The sequence below is a fragment of the Argopecten irradians genome, chromosome 5 (genome assembly GCF_041381155.1).
Source record: "Argopecten irradians isolate NY chromosome 5, Ai_NY, whole genome shotgun sequence".
NCBI classification, from domain to species: domain Eukaryota; kingdom Metazoa; phylum Mollusca; class Bivalvia; order Pectinida; family Pectinidae; genus Argopecten; species Argopecten irradians.
In genome coordinates this window covers 38,308,488-38,329,166 of record NC_091138.1, presented here as the reverse complement: position 1 = coordinate 38,329,166, position 20,679 = coordinate 38,308,488, and the positions used below count along the sequence as shown (strand labels likewise).

Sequence of the window (20,679 nt, the reverse complement as noted above, 5' to 3'; positions counted from 1 at the left end):
TTGACGATGGATCCCTGCCAGCCACTGTACGTAGACTGTAGCATTGAGTACGATTTGGACATGACCCGGTTCCCTGGGTGGGACGACCCCTTTGCCAGATCTCAGCCTTCCCTTATGCTTCACCTCCCCGACCAGGAATCCTGTCCTTGTTACCATGGATACCCGTCTCCGGAGGACGAGCTTCAGACTATCCTACAGGAATACAGCACCAGTGAAGACGAGCTCCAGGACATGATTCAGGAACTCTGCTCCGACATTGAGGCTTCTGAGGACGGACTTTCATCATTTGTCGGTAGGTTTAATAAATTAAATGGGAAATCATTTGTTAATGATTAAAATTGTGTAAAATTATATAAATGTTTTCAGGGTTTGACATCTTAAATAGCCCATTTTTACATTCAATTTTATTTTGACAGATTACTTTACCACGACAATTGTTTTGAACATGAACATATATTTCATTTATATTATATATATCCGATCGCATATGAATACATTTCCAAAAATTATTAATGCATTTATATTATATAGGACATGAAATTATAATGGTTTTATTATTTATTATTTCTAAAACATTTCTTTCTCTGCTACAGATGATATACTCGGTTTCACTGATGACTTGTTGACGATGTCGGACACGGTCAGCCCAGCAGACAGCGGTTACGGCCAGTCTCTGGACCTGGTAACGTCGACCTTCACCTCTGACGAGGAGACGTGGGAGGATTTTTTGTGCGATTCCTACAACGTCGACCAGATGACACCGAGCCCGGAGTCCTCATCGACACAATCATCGAACACCGGTTCTCTCTTTCTCAGTACACACCAAGGGTCATCGCGTTTCTACAGGAAGAGGAAGATGTCTGGAGAGACTGACCTGCGACCTTCAGCCAAGAGACCTCGTTACTATAGTGAAGACCTCATCAGTAATGCGTATTCGACCTTCACCTCCAATAGTGACATTGATTCTTTAGAGGACGAGATGAGATACGAACTCAGTGTGTGTGTTCGCGACTGACAATCCTTTGTGTTGTTTATATAATATATATACGTACTATGGAATTTTGCAACTCAACGTCTTTCCGAAATTATGGAACGGTTACCTCGAATTTCTGTTACCGGAAAGTGTTATCGTGGTGGAATTATCATTTAAATTACATTACCTAGTGCTTTATTTATTGTTACACATGTCTTATTTCGTCTGTTATGAGTTATTATTTGTTATTGCAACAAACGTTATTAAATTGTTAAGAACTAATTTTACTTTGTCGTTTTGAGTTCACGTTTGCTGTGGGATTTCATTCTGGGCTCAGGTGTTCAAAAGTTGATTAGCATTAAGTCATAAGTGAAATCTTTATTTGTCGTTTTTTGCAAAACATCTGCTGAGGTCGACCGCATGTTTTGTTTATGAAAAAAATTGTTGACATTTGGTTTCACAACTCTCGTGTTACTTCGAGATTGTCGCGACGATGTTCGGAAGAGTTCGGAATGATTCGGCATCTTTCGAGCTTATTTTTGACGTGTACACGTTAAAAAGATTTTTTACTTCTATAATTAAAAATACTTCCAGTGCTGCAACTTTATAAAAAGTGGTAAAAGTAGAAAGTTTAAACCTCGGACAACGGGGAAAAATGTGTATAACACTTAAACAGTTTTTACTATGACAAAAAGAGCGAAAGTGATAGACCACACAACTTTAATAGTCAATATCATAGATACCCCAAGTCCAGATATACCGGTTTATATATAAATAACAAATATGTATGTGATGCTGCCAAAATCTGGTGAACATCCGACATTATATGTCACTTGGTGCAAACGTAGGTCTCTGAAACAAGATATAAAGGACTTGAACGAATACTATCAACGTGTAATCTCTCCGTTACCCGGCAGACGACCTCGTCCGTCGTCTAAATAGTTACCAGGATTATATGTATCTGTAAGGGTTACTTCCCTTTGTACGATAGCAGGTAAACTTACTTCATTGTAGAAGTTCCTGAAATAGATAAATTCATTTGTTGAAAACTTGGTATCCCTTCATCCGTATAAGCACTACCAGCCATATATATGAAATTTTCAAAGTGCATTAGAACAGCATCGTCTGAACTACATTGTTTTCAAATCCTAGATATTCTAGAAATTTAGATGTACATGCACTATCTAAATTCCTGCTATCACTGTTGTGGCATCCGTGTGCGACAACAGATGGTACAGATATTTTAATTCTTTGATGCACATAGGAAGAATAGAATAGAATTTGGTTTTGAGGTTTGGCGTCTCAATTAAATCTTCAAAAGAAGTCTGAAATTGGTATTTTTTACTCTCGTGAAATAGTTTTACGTTGACTAGTCCAGTGGTAGATATAACGACATTAAAGGTAGGTTTCGCCCAATGAAATATAAAGACTACGGAATTGAAATTTATCCTGTACATAGATATAATCTTCAGATCATTTTCAATGCATACAGCGAACAATATGGGTGGTCAGTTGCCTAGTTTGACCAGGAAAATACTCCTCTAAAAATAGAACGAAGTCAATCTTTACATAGAACATGACGTATTTTTTCCAAAACGAGGAGGCCGCAGCAACAAACAGGAGCGTGCAACAAAAGTCAGATGGCAGTGACAGTTTGCCTGGCATGTTTACATAATGTAGTTAAAAAAAAAAAAAAAAAAAAAATCGAAGTGCGGTGGACTGTTTATACATATCATATGATCTAAAACACTTCATGTTACTTACATACACTCGCTAGCTTAGTACACCAAACATACATGTAGTTAGTCTGCGGCTGTATGTGCGCTGGCGTATGTGCTGAAATTTAACTCACCACGTGCAACGCCGTTACACGAGTCCCAACAGATCCGGGCAAGTTCTACTTGGGATATGGCTTCTGTTTCTTCTATATTCCTACATGTTATCTCTGAATTCAATTTCCTATAGATATCCTATAGGGTGCTACCGATTCCATTATGATTTCCTCCACTTTGTTGCCGATTCAGATATATATTTTTTTTATCTCACACACTTTCGTTCAGCCATTTTGTTTACTTTTAGTGAGTAACAATACGCATGCGCGAAACTTCGACAACACAATCCATCGCAGCTTCATTTGCATACTATTTTGTCTGATGGACACCATAAAAAAATGAAGGATTTCCTTCAATTTTGTATTCAAGACAAATTTGTTCAATCTCAAACGCATACAGAAATTAAATTGAGGTATTTTTAATATATTTTTTCATCTTTTCTTCCGTTTATCGGATTTTACAAAAAAATATTTATTTGGTTGGGCGAAACCTACCTTTAAAAGAAACTTTCAAGTGAAAATGCGAATTAATATAAAATTAAAACAAACAACTATGGACATTTGTATACCGATCTTTAGTTTTATATTGTACAACAATTTATATCCACTGTCTGCAATTTCATAAAACAATGTTGGCGTAAAATGTTTGGCCCTCAACATTGGTATATATATTTACACGTAACGCCGACAGTACACTTTCAGTGTATCTCCCACAACAGTACACTTTCAGTGTATCTCCCAATTCCTAGACTACCACAATATAAATCATTAAGAGTCAAATTACAATAGGTCAACAGGATGAATAATTAAAATGAAATCTATAACATTACACGATCCAGACACACAGACACATGGCTAGTATATAATGTGTACTTTGTAGTGAAGTCACAATACACCTATTCATGCGACAGCTTTTTAAATGGCATTTAGTTCAGTATACCATCAGAAGTCATGAACGGTTATAAATAAAACATGTGTACATATCTTAATTAAAGTCCATTTGGAGAAATCGGATGCTGATCCCAAAAGCGACCTTCTATTAAATTAGCGACACTGTATTCAAAACCAAATTAGTTACATATAACAAGGATTTATAAGTCCTTGCATATAATAAAGAGGAATCAAAATAACCGCTGAGAAAATTTCTAATGCTTTTGAATCTCTTGAGTATGGCAGCAAATGAGTAAATAGAAAAACGACAAACTTACAGAATATGTCAACGAACAATGTTATTAAAACTCCAACGCATTTTGGCATTAATTCAAGAAATATACAAATTCACTTAAACCCCACCTTTGTCACTGTGTGTCTGGTGGCGTATACCGTTATTGCGTCTGAGCAGAATATGGCGAAATATGGCATTAATCAAACACAAATATCGTTCACACATCACGTTCAATTGTAGTTTAGACAAAAGGAACAAATCATACAATGTTCAAGGTTGTTCCACAGAATTCTCACTATCTCGCTCTTGAAAAAATCCGGAATTGGATGACGATTCACGCACTGTAATGGTTCCCCCTCCTGTTGTAGTGACGTCAGTTACCATCACGTGGTCCAACATGGTTTTGACGTCAGAAGGAGGACGCCAATAGTCTCTTTGTTCTACAGGCTGAGAGAAATGGATCGATTTGCCGGCCTCGTGTCGCGATTCCTTCTCAAGAATACTAACACCTTGAAGGTTATCCTTTCTGTCCTTCAGAAACATTCCCGTCTCAATCTTTTTAGCTTTAGGGAATTCCATATCTTTAATTTTCATTTGTCCTTCATGGATTTTCTTGACTTTTGGTTTATTAGTTAATGCTAACAGACTTGAATTCGGCTTTCTAATCACGGTGTTTCGTCCCACACCACGCAACCCCCTACCTAGCCCTCTCCCGCGAGGCATTCTCCCTCTACCAGATAAACCCCGACCCCTCGTGGGAGGGCGGCCAGGCCCCCGTCCCCTACCAGGAGAACGTCCTCGCCCCCTTCCCCGTCCACGAATAACACCAACATTTAGCCTCAGTGTGGGAGGCCCGCCCCTTCCGGCGAGTGGCGGCCGACGACGGGGACGCCCACGAGGCCGTTTAATGGGGATTAGTTGGGGCGGCGGGGGCGAATGAGATCCATCAGGGGGAGAGAACCCATGAGCAGACGACATAGAAGCGAAAGAATCGTTATTTTGCGGCAATTCAGTTCCATCTTTTGATAGAGAAAGATCGCCTTCTTGCATCACAGAGTTGGAAGCACCATCGCTATGGTGGGAGGACATTGGACTCTTTCGGTCCGATATCTTGAACGAGATTTCCTCCGAACTGGAGTCGTCTGTTTCGTCGTCGGTGGCCGGATCCTTATCACTGTCTCCGGCGGAGAATTCGGAACTGTCCTGACGTCTCTGGTCGGAATCGTCCGACTCCTGGAAAAGTAAATAGTCATACATACACAAATTCATCAATATGGTTTACTGCTACATCTACGACTAGCACATTGCGCCGGTGGGGTTTGTTTGTTTGATTCATTAATTAACGTCCTATTACCAGTCAGGGTCATGTAAGGACGGCCTCCCATGTATGCGGTGTGTTGTATGTATGAAGTGTGGGTGTCTGTTTTGGGAGACTGAGGTATATTCGTGTTGTGTCTTCTTATATAGTGAAACTCTTGCCCTTTTTATAGTGCAATATCACTGAAACAAGCCGCCGAAGACACCAAGCAGCACACCCCATGCGGTCAAATTATACAGACAACGGGCGAACCAGTTGTCCCGATCCCGGTATACTGAGCGCTAAGCAGGAGCAGAAACTACCACTTTTATAGACTTTGGTCTCAGCCAGGGGACTGAACCCAGAGCTTACCTTACAGGGGAGAGCGCTCAACAGAAGGCCAAAAGTGAGGCGGTGTCATGGGAGACGCTAGGGATAACAAGGTTAGTTAGCAAGAAGAAATCAAAGTACTGAAAGTACTGAGACTTAAGCCTCAAAAAAGTTACAAATCAAGAATTCTGATTTGCATTGATTATATAAATGATAAATGTCAATGCACAATAGCATATCCATCAATTATTGTCAAATTGCAATGGTAAAGAAATTGTTTATACACCTTTTTTAAAGTTAATTTTCTATTTCCTTCTACTCAATACAAAATGTAATTGAAAGACATTGCAATTTCTAAGATAAAATAATTTGATATCGGTGAACAGCATATCATACACTTCATGTAAATTCCAAGTTGGAAAACTATGAATTCCAGCTAAAAGTGTTGCTTTATAAATGCAAGCACTCTTTTATAAAATATATATTAGTAGCAACTCAAAAAAAGGGATCATTACAGAAGATCACTGGACTGTGAGTCAATGATACATAAATATCACCTTCTCTCTTTCTTTTGAGAAAATGACAACAAAATGTCGTTTGTCGCTCTAAAATTTTGTTATTATGTGTACCTTTTATTAATCATGTCCTTTAAATCCCTTTATGGCAATCTTCAATTTACTCTGACAACATCAATTGGATAGTATCCTATATCTTACTTCTTTGAGCATATACATATTATTTCTTTCATTCCGACATATTTAATCGAAATTGATTGAAAAGCTTTTTTGTATCATTAGCAATCGATCTCCATGAAGCTAGAGCTCATCATGAAATTTGCCTCCCTCCAGTTGGTATTCATATTGACTATGAATGCCAACTGAATGCCAATGCTTAATATCTACAACCGGAACTCACTCGAGGATATCTGTATTTTACACAATATCATAAGCCACCTATATATATTTCAAGTTATTTTATAAATGTTGAAAATATCAAAATACATTTTAATTTTCATGTATACTTTTCAAACCATCATTAGGGAATAAAAGTTTTTTTAGGTATTTTATTTCAATATAAGTATAGAAATGATCATGCCACACATGTATATGGTATATGGATTTCATGATTTTAGTGAGACCCCCAAAGTTGCATCTTTGTTAGGCTAGTGAGATGCAAACAACATATTTCACTTTGAACATTAGTTTACATAAATGTGATTAATTTGTATATTTATTGGAACTAAGAGATGAAAAATAATTATTATACCCAAAAGTATATTTATAGCATTTATTCATATCAGTTTATAGCACATGATGTGTTGTATTATAACTGCAAGAACAGTGTATCCATATAGCTCAGATACAGTACAGGTCAACTGCATTGAAATTAGCATGTCGTAGGTCAACATCAGTTAAATTACATAGTTGAAATGTTACTGGATGTAATCCCTTAGATTCAAACCATACAAAGTACAGCTTAATTAAATCAAACATAAGAAATGAAATTGTAGACCACAATTTGAATTCATGGTCTGACTGTATGTACTTGTTTCACTTCACCATAGATGTAAATATAATAATTTTGGCAGTACTGCCACAAATGATAATATAATTCAAAATAATTTTAGTTTCAAGTTATGCTGATTATATGACACTAAGATACACCATTCTGTTTTTACAATTATTGTTATTATAGTGGAAAAAAAACCTTATAATTTCCTAATGATATGAGTACAGTGGAACTCAGATAATAAGAACTCGTAGGGACCGAGATAAATTTCGAGTGTTCAAATTAAGCGAGTTCTCATGTCTACTGACGATCTCTTTACTTGGTGTACGTATATATTTACTAGTTCCATGTCGTAAAACGATGTGAAACAAGAGATGTCAAAATCGCCAATGGTAGTTGCAAAATTATAGCAATTAAACTGAAATATATATTTTGAAGTGCCGTTCTATGGCAGATTTTGGAAAAAGAAATCAACATCTTCGGCGATCTCGTTGTCCAAAAAACCCCATTTCGAATTATAAGAACATTTTATGTATGATTTTTGTCATTCGGACCAAAAATTCAGTTCTTATTATCTGAGTTCTTCGAGTTTTCTGAATTCGAATTATTCGAGTTCTTAAAACAAAGATAAAGAGGGAATTCGGCCGGGACCGGCAAAGTACTTCGTATTAAGTCGGGTTTTCGAATTATCCGAGTTCGTATCATCCAAGTTCCACTGTAATTCATTATAAAAACATTAAGCTGTTAGGCAGATTTCCATTCCCCAGAAACAGATACTGTGTGTTATAGAAACTTAATTCAAAGCTTTGTGTATCTATCAGCAGTCAAATGTCTTAAATTGTGACCGACTTTGATATAGATTATTTCAAGAATATTCAACTGATCACAGAAAAACCATACTGGGTGTATGTTTTGTTTGACATTCTTTTTAATCAAAATTCTTATAAATAAAAGAAAAGATTTTAAAACAAAGAAAGCAAAAGTCTTATATTCATTAAAAAAACTTTTGACCTACACTCTTGTATTGCTCACTTATATATGTAAGCAAAACCATGCACACAATAGGGCAGCCTTATATTGTCTTTTATCTCAGATCTGTTTGTAAAAACATTATTTAATGACATTAAAAATTCATAAATTTTGCAATCGTAATGGCCGCCATTTTGGAATGGGGTGATTCTAATAAAGGAGTCGGATTTTGGTATATTTTTTCAGAATATCGCTAAAAAAAAAATTTTTCAGGGTGATTATTTCTCTTAAATATTGGTGTAAATTTTAGAAACAAACATTTGTAATTTTTCTTGCATAAATCAAAAGAAAATGAGTCCAGTATGCATTATAAAAAAAAAGTGGAAAAAAAACCCCAAAAGAAATAGACAAAATGTATAATAAAAAGGTGATAAAAAGCATTGAAATAAAAGTATACAATCTATTTATTGGCATTTTTCATCTTCTATATTTAATGTAAGCCTTAATTAACATTTAAAAAATACAAAATGAGCCACCAATGCAAGGCCTATGGTAATAATTAAAGTTAAATAATAATTTGTTAACAAAATATGTTTTATTTATTTTAATTGCATATTATTTTTGCATATTATTGACACAGTGGGGGGGGGGGGGGGGGGGGGGAGGGGGGGGGGGGGGGGGGGGGGGGTAGACTACCTAGACAACGTTTAGCCGCTCTCTATAATGTTAGCTTATATTTATATTGTTGATTTCAGAACACTGAGCAATAAATATTAGAGGATAATCTATTACAAGTAATGATAAAGCTACAATCTGTAGGACTCTCGTTTCATTGATATTTTCGATAACACCCAAACGATAGACATTGTGTAGGTATAATTAAGGAGGGGCCTATAACTATCGCCAATTCAGCAGTAGATAACGTAACAGGACTTTGTACTGTCACCAGCGTGGGGAACACAACACATGGCAGTTGTCACGTAGTAGGAACTTCATTTTTGGTTACTAGACATTATCACAACTAAAGAGCGTAGATGTTGTCCTTGATATATGATATTTATATATCTCTGACGCGTCGCGAAAAATGCCGCGTGCAATGCTACCGCTTTTGAGTCAAAAATCTACCTCTTTTTGCTCACCAAAGGTTAACATGTCTGTTAAATGTACACAGAAAAAAACCCTTAGATATGTAAGTTAGATGGGGGAGTCACCAGTGTGTATAGCACAGAGGGAGTATGGAGGGGGGAGGGGGAGATGTAGTACACAGTTTAGGTCAACAGCATTTAAATTAGAGGAGAGGGGTGAGATGAAGTACACAGTATAGGTCAACGGCATTTAAATTAGCGTGTCGTAGGTCAACATCAGTTAAATTACATAGTTGAAATGTTACTGGAAGTAGTGCCTTAGACTCAAACCGTACAAAGTACGGCTTAAGTCAAAAAGACCGGTGGGGTCACCTGGGATAGCAACGTGGGTCATTTCCCTTCCTTTTGCTGCTAATGGAGTACATATTTTTATAAATCCGACAAATATGTATGTATTGTGCCGGACTTTATACTAACGTTCTTTAAATAGCAAGGGTCATGTAAGTACGGTCTCCAATATATGTGATGTGTTGTGTTTATGAAATGGTTCGTGTTTTGGGAGACTGCGGTATACATGTATTTATGTTGTGTCTTCTTGTATAGTGGAACTGTTGCCTGCCCTTTTTAAAGTGCTACACTAAGCAACATACCTATCACATTATTCGGATAACTGGCAAATCAGTCGTCCCACTCAAGACTCCAGAGTATGAATTTACCATAATTTAATCTTAGATCTCTGTGATATGGTTAGTACGGTGGCTGGGAGCGGACAAGAAATAAATAAAATCATTGCGTTCGAACGAAATAATTATTGCGTGCGAACGAAATATTATTGCGTGGGAACGAAATATTAATGTGTTCGAACCAAATAATTATTGAGTTCAAACGAAATAACTATCAAGCTCATTATTATACATGGATGATATGACAGTAATCATGCCACCGTAGTAATATGATATGGCCTACAACTTATCAAGGATTCATATACGTCCTTGAACTTATGAAACGGCACCTTATCTAAAAAAAAGATGTTTTCCTTATTTTCAACGATTTAAGGTTTTGTTTATTGTATAATACTTTATATATTCAATTAAATAAATATAATTGTATTTATTTATCTTGTACGTACAACATAGTATCTAAACATGTAAATGTGCAAGATACTAATTCCTACGTACAAGATACTAGCTGTACGTACATGATACAACGATGTACGTACAAACGTACAAGATAATAGTTTGTGCATACGTACGTACAAACGTACACGATACAGTAACAATAGATACTAATAAAATACTAAGTTATACGTACAAGATTTGTACGAACATGATAAATAAAATTATTTTTTGGTCCTTATACGCTGCCGGAAATAAAAGCAGTCTATGTGCTTTTATATACTGTATATATATGATGTAATACATCGGGTTATTAAGTTTCAATATTTCCATTTGAATATGTGTTAATTGTGTTACAACGGACATTATTTTGTATCAATACTAAGTCAACTAATTTTAAAAAGTAAAACAATGAACTTCCATGACTTTTCTGCTATTTTAATGCAAATCATTGAAGGCAAATACTGAAATAGAATACAAATCCAAACAATATATGCAATAAACTTTACATTAATGGTTTTAAAGAAAAATATACTATATAAGATATACTTAATTAAGAAGGTTTACACAAAACTACTTTAAATGACCAATAACAAAGAATATTGATATGAAATTGCAGACTGCCACATTTGAAATAGTAAATATTTCGTTTCGTTCGCACGCAATAATATTTCGTCCACATGCAATAATATTTCGTTCCCACGCAAAAATATTTCGTTCCCAGGCAATAATGTTTCGTTCCCACGCAATAATATTTCGTTCCCACACAATAATATTTCGTTCCCACGCAATATTTCGTTCGAACGCAATAGTTTTTCGTTCCCATGCAATAATATTTCGTTCCCACGCAATAGTATTTCGTCCGAACGCAATAGTATTTCGTTCCCACGCAATAATATTTCGTTCCCACGCAATGATATTTCGTTCCCACGCAATAATTTTATTCATTTCATGTCCGCTCCCAGCCACCGTAGGTTAGGCTTGGGTATACCAGTACCTTTTGAGCATACGTTTAGTTGAAACAGGGATCTTTATGGAAAAAGCTTGCAAAGTATTCGCCAGTCAAACATTTGTAATGAAAGCAATCTATCGAAATCTACATCAATACAAAAAGGTGCTAGAATCAATCGTACAGATGTCAAAGTCGGACAATGTGCAGGTCAACCTAATGCAATGTTGGTGATAAAGGGGTTTCGAGACACCAAAACGAGTAGTAAGTACAATTTACCGTCGACTAATCCCACCTTTTGTGACGTCACAAAAACCACATAAAAATATGATGTCTCCATTACCCAAAGGTGGAACTAATCGACGGTAAATCGTATAAGTACTTTACTCAGATCCCTGTGGTATCTATAGAAACACACATATTTGTCGTATTATGAAGACCAAAGCACCATTATACCTGCAATCGCATCTTCTTGGGTTTTGGTCCCCTTCGTCGCACATGGTTTTCTTTCTCATATCTGTCGAGAAGAAAACATAGCCATACATTTCTGACAAACTAATTTTAAATGCTAAATAATATTAATTCTTTAGTATTTCAACACGATCTGGTCTTAACATTCGAATAATCCTCTAACAACACGTTTGAACTTCTCTGTGAACATACATGAAAGTAACAGAAATAATGAAATCAATTATATTTTAAAGATTCGCTCTATCAAAAACAGGAGCAGACGAATTATTTGAAAAGTTTGAGCTTCTAATTTTACTTTACTTCAAGATAAATATATCGAACATAATTGCGTCCTGAAAAAAATCCGTGGTACTATGTTCTTTATGGAATAAAGTATTGATTGCACATACACCAAAAGCAAAATAAATTATTTTATATTATTTTTTGTGTTAATTAGACATACATGTATATATATGCACGAATAAACACCAATTATTGTTCAAATGATGAGTATCGTTAATGCTCTGTCGACAGTGTAGAGATCGATTTCGATAAAAATATATCTACGTACAGGTAAAACTGTCTACATGACCGTATTAATTAATTTCATTAAGTCGTTTTTCTATATTCACACGATTTTAACCATTTTAGGTTTTTTTTCTGTAAGTTATTTCTGCTCTCGCTCGGGTCAAATTTTCACTGAAACATAGAAACCAGAAAACGAATTCCATTCAGTTTTGCCCGGGAGACCAACGAGTAAAGGAATATCGCCATACCAACATATATATTTCTCGCGCCAAACACACGGAAATACAAGTATAAAGTGTAAGCGTCAATATCTACCAACAAAATTAAAGATAGAACTTTGATCACTGGATTGAAAATGTCAACAATACTATGAGGAGGTATAATGACGGGTCATAATTGATTCCGGAGATTAAATATCGATCTCTATAACGGAATGATATTGTTGGACGGCACCATGTTCGCTTCCCGGAATTGCCCAGGAAACACGACGCAATATGCCTCGTTATCTTATCGCTACCGAGAACAAACTAAAAGAAATGTCAAATTATTGTACAGCATCTTAATTTGGTTTCAAACGAAAAGCGAATTCTGGAAGCTACATCGTTCCGCAGGGATCTGAAATTTAGGTACAGATATATATATACAAGCACATTTACATAAAAAGAAAACACAACTTTCCGCCGCTAGGGCGGAAAAAACTGTTTTAAAGTTGTGTTTTCTTTTTATGTATATGGAAACCATCACACGGAAATGGTTCATTTTTACTCATGTACATTTATATATATTTGATGTGTAAATATATTTACTTGTTCTAAATTTATATCTATTTATATTTTTTATTAATTATATATACATTTGATGTGTAAATATATTTCGCGAGATGTGTATATTATATATTTGATATATATACATGTACATATATATATATTTGATGTGTAAATTTAGAACAAGTAATTGAAGTCACAAATTCATTGTGGAAACTGGTTGATGGCATAAAAATAAATGATCAAAATAACAATTGTCCTTATTGTGATAACAATGACTTCGGTGATGAATTTCATTATTTATCAATTCAAAATGCTCACTTTTGACTTTTGAAAGTTAAATTATTTATTAATAAATACTAGTATATGATACCAAATTTATTTAAATTCACAGCTAATGAACAAAACCTTCAGTTTATTTTATCAAAGTTCTGAGTTGAAATGTTATATAACATATCCTCCTTATATATCAATATTATTTGCTGAATATAGTAAATATGTTTCTCTTGGCAATACACGTTACTTTTATAAAGAGATTGATAAAGAAAGTTGAAAGTTGGATCCACCAGATTGTTAATTTACCATTTCTTGATAGTTTTTATTGCGGAAATAAAAATTTGGTAATTAATCATACTTTACATGTTTATAATAGGCAATACCTGTACAGAAACGTAACTAATTCTCTTATCCCTGTGCAGCGTTCTATAGGCAACACTCTCACCTTTCGCGAGACAATTCGGATTCGATTTCCCGATCGAACATAAACCAATCACTTGGGGTTTCCCCGGGAACTCCGGATTCTCCCACATTAGGACAACTCATGTTCCACAATACATGGTATATGCATAAGATTTTACTTCCATTTTGGATAGCTATTTCATTATTTAATGTATTCTTTTACTTCCTTTTGGAAATTATGCAGCCAGAAATAAAAAATAAATTACACTGTTACTGTGTTTTAATCAAGCAGAATTTTAAACATTACGTTCATTTTCATATATAGACAAAAATATATCTCTTTAAAAGTTAGGGTGTCACTATATTTAGTAATGTATAGTGTAACATTTATAATTGTATACCTACTCAACTGAATTAATAAAAAAACACCTCTAAATGAGATTGTTAAAATGAAACATTAATATGTCAGGAATGATTTTCCACCATATCAATGGATAAAATCGTTGACTGAAATCCGTTTATCTCTAATTTATACACGTTAAATAAAATGTGCACACCTTGCCTGGTTTATTACTGGGCGGGTAGTCCAGAAATAGTGAGATTTAGAAACCTGTCTAAATTATCAAAAAAAAAAATTCAATCCACTTTAAGGATTAAAAATGCATATAGATAATACATGGAAAAAAACACAAATGTATGAGGTAAAGAGAAGAATTTAAATGTTAAATTAATAGGTATATATGTAGGGATGTAAAATCAGAAAGATATGTTTCTGGTCGAATTAACTTTACAGCCGTGTGCAATACCGGGTAAAAAACTAAAACTCGTTTATTTTAAAATATAAAATTAAAAATATTACGTATGATTGTTGATTTAATTAAAATTTAAATTATAAAAGGAATTTAACAATTTACCTGTTTACACAAGTTTAATTAGTATTTCTTATATGTATACATGTATGATTCTTAGCTTAGAATCTGCACGTCATAGAGAGATGGGAGACAAATCACTTCACAAGATTATCGGTCTGAAATGCCAGCGGTATTTTCTTTTAACTTTTCAAGAACGTTTCATAAAAAAAATAAATGCCACGTTGTCGAGGGGACTGTCAATTGGATATTTGACAAGATGTCACATTATAAAAGACAAAGCGTCCGTGTGGAATTTCATTGTAATGCTAATTAAATTGTATTCTTCTGTTACTAAATTGAAGCGGCGAGACATTTTGTCGTCATTTAAAGAAAAAAAATATAATTGATAACAAGAAAACAAATTGAGTTTTCTATATAAAACTTCACAAAATATATTGACGTCGAATTTGATATATTTCTAATGCATTTTTGTACTATACCTCGAACGCATAGTTAAGTCAAAAATACACTGTGCGTCTGAAAACAGTATTTAACGACAATTCGGATTACATAATCGTTGTAATAGTAGTGCGTGCAATTTAACACATTAAAATAACCATGCACAAAATACAAGAGTAAGCATATATTTCCTGTATATAACTCTAGAACGACAAACATCCATGAATATATGTTATTATAAAACTTACTGTGAATTGAAAGCTTGGATCAGCCGGGCATCAAGAATGTTTTCCTCTGGCTCCCACGTGTTATACCTAGGAAAGAAAACAAAGAGGTGTATTCAAATCTAGGGCACCTGCCCGGGGGACGGGCGACACGTGACATGCACACAGTGACCGGGTATCGTATATAGAGGTACTTACTTAGGTGACCATCCCTTCCACTTGACGAAGAACTCGACTTTTCCCTGTAAAGTAGAGCATATCATTAAAGCGAGGATAATGTACGGAGGCACGTACAGAAATCACGGAAATCGGGGGCCCCCGGAGATCGAAAATTCCCCTCCCCCACCCACACAGGAGCGCACAAAGACTTACCCTGCGGATACGTTTCTTCTGTATACATTCGGCGGCAAAAACGCGTTCCCCCATTGTCCTTATTTCCATAATATGCCTCCAAACAAGATAAATATTACGATCGAGACATCAGTTCGATCGCCACAACGCTACGGATATAAATACCACATCCCATAATACTCCCGAGTGACGTCAGAAATTAGCATATCTTAGGTCGCAGTGCTCTGCACACAGTTCTGTGTGCTGCGTCGCTCGCTACATGTGTGCTTTAGTTCTAGCCCCGTTATCGCACATTTATCTCAATAAATCTATGGATCACAAAATAATGATGTTCTAATAGAAGAGTTTAAAGATGAACAACATTGGAATACATTGTATAATTATTTCCATTATCGAAGTTCAATTTTCAATAGTACATATTGTATCGAATTGTAACATTATTGTAGATGTTTAAATGTTTTCGACGTTTTGTTCATACGTAATATATATATCTATTATATACATGTATGTATATAAATATATACATACTCGTGATGTAATGAAATATATATATATGTATACTGTAATAAAAAGATATATATTTGAAATGAAATGCATGCATATGACGGGAAAATAAATTGTAAAAGTGCAGTAATTGTACAACATTGAAACTGTAACATAACCCTATGTATTGCAACATTGTTACACATTTTATATTTAGTTTAAACAATATTTTATTGAATAATGATACTGTATAACATACATACCATGAGACAGGGAGGTTGGATTTGGAAAAAAATACAATGTATGCGTACTTATATTGAATCGTCTCCATACTTAGAATATAAGGCATATACTTTACTACAAATTATTTGTGCTAATGTGCAGAGGTAGAGAAAGAAATGGCGCAGTATTCTTCTTAACACATACAAAGCTGAGATTTGTTGAGAAGATAAAAAAAAAGATCATTTAAGTAACACTAATTTATATTTAGATATTTGCGGGTCGTAATAATGAAATACAAGTCACGGAACATGTTTGTGTACAGAACATAACATGATGTGTTTTATATTTTTCAATGCAGTCGAACATTTATTTCGGATATAGGAAGTAAAAAACTGACAAGAAATGAAAAGCTGCAATAAAACCTGAAATGATGTGAAATTAAAAAAAAAAAAAAAAAACTGTGATTAGCTTCCATCTCTACGCCAGTTATATTTACTAACTCCATTCATAAGACCATAGTAGTCCAGAAAAAAATACAAAAAGATAGGTTTAACACTCAAATAATTGCAACCGAATTTCTTTTTTTTGCTTTTTGGGTTAAAAAAGTAGCCAAAAATCGATTGTACGGAAAATCGTTTTTATCAACACCCGAAAATATCAAGAACATAAAGAAAGTCACACTTTTGACTATTTTTGAATTAATTACGATATTGTTATTTTTGCAATACTTGAAATATGAGATCGGGTGTATACTAAGACAAACTTTAGCTTAGTATACATATAAATGATACAATAAATTCTGTCAGCAAATGAAGGTTGAAAACGGCTGAAAACCTTTTTAATTTAACCAGATTTACCATATTTGCTCTTTTTAGATGCAAAATATAAAATAACATAATAATTGATTATAAAATAATGCATTCGTCCAAAAAACCTAGATATAAACCTGTCAAGTTGACTGATCGTACCATTTTGGTTTTTTTTATGTTGAACAAAACATCTATTTTAGTAGCAATATATCATAAAATTGAAAAGCAAATGCTTCCAAATAGTTTATATTCTTTATTGTATAGTTTGTGCGTGTTATTGTGATCATTTGTGGTAAAGAGCAGTATAATTATGCACACATTGTTTAGCAGTAAAAACTACATAACACGTATCTTTGACTGAAGTCCATCTGCAACACATAAAAAGGAATGTTTCGAACATACTTTATTCGGCTGTCATAAGATTTTGCATGCAAATCAATCAGAACAGTGATTATTTGCAGCAATAAAATTGAAAAAATAACTTTTTATTTATTCCATTATCTTATTGAAATTTATGTTATCACCATCTGATTATTTAAGGATTAACCTCTTACTTTGCTTAGTTTATGAAATGATCAACCCAATGGAGCACGAGGTTAATTGCGTGAACGCGAAAAACTGATAATGAAACATTAATCACTTTTTATAAAGAAAGCTTCATTATGGCGGTTATCTGCCAAAGGATTTTGCAATCTGAGGAGTCACAAAACAGATATTCACATTTTTGATATTTCATCTTAGAGACTTAACCAATTTGAGAAGTTTAGCCAAATTGACACTATATGAAGATTTGATCGACCTCACTTTTTATAATTGGGGATATATTGATATAGTTGTCTCTTTTAGGTGAGAATAGCCTACAAAGAAAAGGATGAATTAATAACAATCTTAACACACAAAACGGTATTAACTGAAAAATTCTTACATTAAAATACATATTATTCAATTATGACTAAAAATAGTTTTGAAAAAAGGCAAACTGACCTACTTTGAGCATCTATTTTATCTCAGCGAGTGAAACTAAAATGACTTACTTGTTAATTCTTTAATCAAAAGATTTCACCAAAATAATTATCAATGGTATTGTTGATTACTACAAATCCTTATCTTACAATTCAATAAAAGCTTATTTGGCTGTTACAAGGACATAATTATGCAATTTTTATGTTGTCATAATTTTTCCATGTGTTCATTTCAACTTATGATTTTGGCAATATGGGCTGTCCTTATAACGTTCTTGCCATTCAGTAATTTTCTAGTATCTCATGATGACCATTTAAGTTTATATTTGGCTTCAAAGTTGGCCAATACAGCAAATATCCCTATTTTTGTAGGTAAAAAAACCCCACGTTTTACCAAAGTATAATCTATGGCGACTTTTTTTCTTGTATGAAACAAAGTCAGATTTGGATGAAAATCGAGGAAAAAAATTGTTGCAATTATTTTTGGGTAAAGCCATTTCTTTACTGACTATAATACAAGTCACCGTAGTGATATCAACAACAAAGTTGTGAGATTCTAAAGTAACTATCTTTTACCAGATTACAGACGTACTTTCAATCAAAAACAAATCAAAATGCAAAGCATTATTGCAAGACGATTGTTGTTAAACCTTTCAATCAAGAAATCTTAAACTATTCCGTATGACAAAACAGCACATGCACTTAGCTGATAATAGTTCAAACTTAATAATAACTAAAAGAAATCTAGTAAGTTAATGATTAACTTGAATGGATTTTTTATTTTATGGAGATATAACACAAAATTTGAGTGTTTTCTAAATAAACCACTCAGATTTTTGTGTTATATCTCTATAACATAAAAAAAATCTTCTCAAGTTAATCCTTATGATTTAATTTACTGAAAATAATCTCTTTAAAATTTTTAGCATATTTTATTTATTCATTCGAATAAAATTGGATAAGTTATAAAACTTAATAATTCTCTCTTCCATACATTATTATATTATATAGTAGAAAATGGCAACGTGCAATGAAATATTTAATATAAATATAGACATAACAAACTAACAGTATTGCACTCTGATAAATAATGTAGTATGTATACACTATCACTATATCATAATGTTAAGATCAGTACCAACATAGTGAAGTCATCACTTAAACTAATTATATCTAGTACAGGTACATAAGGTAAAGAAGAAGAAACATTGACAGAAGTTAAAGATGCTCCACCGCTGACAAATGGTATTTTTTCACTATCAAAAACTCGAGCAGACGATTTAGTATTTTTCTTCAGTTACAAAAGTTACTTACTTTACACCATTACCACCATTGAAAAGTTTGAGCTTCTAATTTTACTTCAAGTTAAAAATATGAAAAATAATTAATTGCATCCCGAAAAAAATCCGTACCACTATGTCCTATATGAAATGAACTACTGAATGCGCATGTACCAAAGGCAAAATAAATTATTTTATATTATTTTTTGTGTTAATTAGACTATTATATACACGATTAAACACCAATTATTGTTCAAATGATGAATATCATTTTTGGTCTGTCGGCGATGGAGCATCTTTAACTACCCGATATAAATTTCAAATTTAGTACATTTAATTCGTTGCATTTATGGAAAACAATTGGTATTCTTTTTATTCTTGGATAAGAAATCGTATGTTTTTATTGTCATCCTAAACCAGGTTAATGGAACCATTCAATAGAACATTTCACTCAATGATGATATGATATCTACACAATTCTATAAAAAGACTGTTACGACACTAGGCAATGAAATTGATTTCTACAAAGAAATCTATACAGAAAATGTAACGTGTGTGGGTTACAACATTTTAACTCTATTATAATTTGCCGTTCGGAGTTCCTCAGTTGACTCAAAATGCTATTGCCGTCTATATTATTTCTGATTGCTTTTTCAAGCTACTTAAATTTCATTATAAGACGGTGTGTAATTAATTTAAACGCTGGACCGCCTGTTTCTACAACTATATAACCAGATTCTTCAAAAATTGGCATGTTTTTCACAGTTGGCAATATGCTGACAAGCTGATGTCATAATGATATGCAGTTACACATCAGATTTGTATGCGAAGTAAGACAGTAATTTCAATAAAACATACACATGTATTATGTGAAATGATTTCACATAATAATTATAAATGTATTAATGAAAACGTTCTTCCATAGAATTTAGCATTTAAAATGTACGAAATGATACGAGAGGAATGATACACATACCTATGTATAATGTATAAAAGCACATGATCATTAACCTATGGTTGATGATTCCAAGCTTATAAACTCGGAAAAGTCATAAAGAAAATGGAAACAGGATATAAGTACAGCTGAATACAATAACACTTAACATTGATAATCCAATAAAACATCGTCGAGTTATCTTCAATCAATCTGGTCAGTCGACGTCACAGGAAGTGATATCGATAATTATTTTTCACGGATTTTGAATGGCTGTACTGAAATGTCTATATTCAGTACAACTCTTGTCATTTTTCTGCCTACCTGAAATCCTAGAATAAATCGTTAAGTACAATCTTCTGTGACTTTGGTTGACCGCATACTCGGGCCCCTTTCTCCCTGGCACCTGTGTATACTCACTCCTACCACTTCCTCTCAATCAGATCACAGAGTTGATGGTC

General features: G+C 33.8%; 2 protein-coding genes across 2 annotated transcripts; one reads left to right on the top strand and one right to left on the bottom strand.

Annotated features, from left to right (window-relative positions):
* LOC138324564 (uncharacterized) lies at positions 1–1,218 on the top strand (the record flags this gene model as incomplete). The annotated part of the gene is made up of 2 exons (XM_069269614.1): positions 1–292; positions 594–1,218. Coding segments are annotated over 2 exons (714 nt in total), but the record flags the coding sequence as incomplete, so codon positions are not given.
* A 2,142-nt stretch (positions 1,219–3,360) lies between these two features.
* LOC138323774 (chromobox protein homolog 8-like) lies at positions 3,361–15,699 on the bottom strand. Its single transcript, XM_069268607.1, has 5 exons — positions 15,550–15,699; positions 15,376–15,419; positions 15,202–15,267; positions 11,680–11,740; positions 3,361–5,202 (listed from the first exon to the last, which is right to left on the bottom strand). Exons 1-5 carry the CDS (start codon positions 15,616–15,618, stop codon positions 4,240–4,242), a joined length of 1,203 nt encoding a protein of 400 aa, XP_069124708.1. The 5' UTR covers positions 15,619–15,699; the 3' UTR covers positions 3,361–4,239.
* Positions 15,700–20,679: the final 4,980 nt, after the last annotated feature.

Bases quoted from the DNA above. Each gene is read 5' to 3' on its own strand.
- LOC138323774 (XM_069268607.1), bottom strand. From the start codon at position 15,618: ATGGAAATAAGGACAATGGGGGAACGCGTTTTTGCCGCCGAATGTATA. The intron at 15,420-15,549 runs GTAAGTCTTTGT...TCTACTTTACAG, and splicing joins AGAAGAAACGTATCCGCAGG to GGAAAAGTCGAGTTCTTCGT. The intron at 15,268-15,375 runs GTAAGTACCTCT...TTTCTTTCCTAG, and splicing joins TGGAAGGGATGGTCACCTAA to GTATAACACGTGGGAGCCAG.